Source organism: Myotis brandtii, unplaced genomic scaffold (assembly GCF_000412655.1).
Source record: "Myotis brandtii unplaced genomic scaffold, ASM41265v1 scaffold207, whole genome shotgun sequence".
NCBI classification, from domain to species: Eukaryota; Metazoa; Chordata; class Mammalia; order Chiroptera; family Vespertilionidae; genus Myotis; species Myotis brandtii.
The window spans coordinates 1,019,003-1,019,877 of record NW_005357736.1 but is presented as its reverse complement, the minus strand read 5'-3'; the positions used below and the strand labels follow the sequence as shown (position 1 = coordinate 1,019,877).

The window sequence follows — 875 nt, the reverse complement described above, 5'->3', positions numbered from 1 at the left end:
GCCTGCAGGTGGGGGGCGCCCCGGTGCCGGGCGCCTGGACCTTCCACTACCGGGAAGACCCCATCGTGCTGGGCATCAGCCCCAACTGCGGCTACACGTAAGTGCCACCTCCTTCCCCCTCTGGTCTCCCAGGAACGAGGGAGCCACCCCCAGAGCACCCAAGCCCACCGGCCTGCTCTCCTCCTCAGTGGCTCCCACGTCACCATCCGTGGCCAGCATCTGACCGCAGTGTGGCGCCTGGCGCTGTCATTCCACGACGGGCTTACGGCCGTGGAAAACCCGGTGAGCGGGGCCGGCGGCTGCCACGTGGGCACTGGCCAGGAGGGAGGAAGGCCAGCCCGTCCCCTGAGCCCCAGCACCCCCCACGCTGGGCTGAGGGGACTGGGATGGCCACGGTGGAATGCCCGCCTAACCACTCTCGCCTGGGCCCCGGCAGTGTGCGGGGCAGCTCCCGGAGAAGCAGTGGTGCCACCTGCCCGAATACGTGGTCCGAGGCCCCCAGGGGTGGGTGACAGGGAACCTGAGTGCCCGGGGGGATGGAGCTGCTGGCTTCACACTGCCTGGCTTTCGCTTCCTGCCCCCGCCCCACCCACCCAGCACTGGCCTCGCCCCACTGAAGCCGGAAGAGCAATCTGTTAAGTTCGAGGTGAGTGTGGGGGCGGAGGTGGGTATAGCGGAGGGTGGGGATGAAGCCTGCCCCAGGGAGAGGGACCGGCCAGGCCTCACGCTGGCCAGGCCTCACGCTGTCTCCGCAGTACATCGGCCTCGGAGCCGTGGCCGACTGTGTGGACGTGAACGTCACCGTGGGTGGCCAGAGCTGCCAGCACGAGCTCCGGGGCGATGTGGTCATCTGCCCCCTGCCCCCCACCCTGCCG

General features: G+C 69.6%; 1 protein-coding gene across 1 annotated transcript in view; it reads left to right on the top strand.

Moving 5' to 3' along the window:
- MST1R (macrophage stimulating 1 receptor) overlaps nucleotides 1-875 on the top strand; it is a gene marked incomplete at its 5' end in the record, with an annotated part of 11,146 nt that overhangs the window by 4,861 nt on the left and 5,410 nt on the right. Inside the window, 4 exon segments of the mRNA XM_014539001.1 lie at nucleotides 9-97; nucleotides 189-282; nucleotides 437-646; nucleotides 756-873. Coding sequence (XP_014394487.1) covers nucleotides 9-97; nucleotides 189-282; nucleotides 437-646; nucleotides 756-873 — 511 coding nt within the window.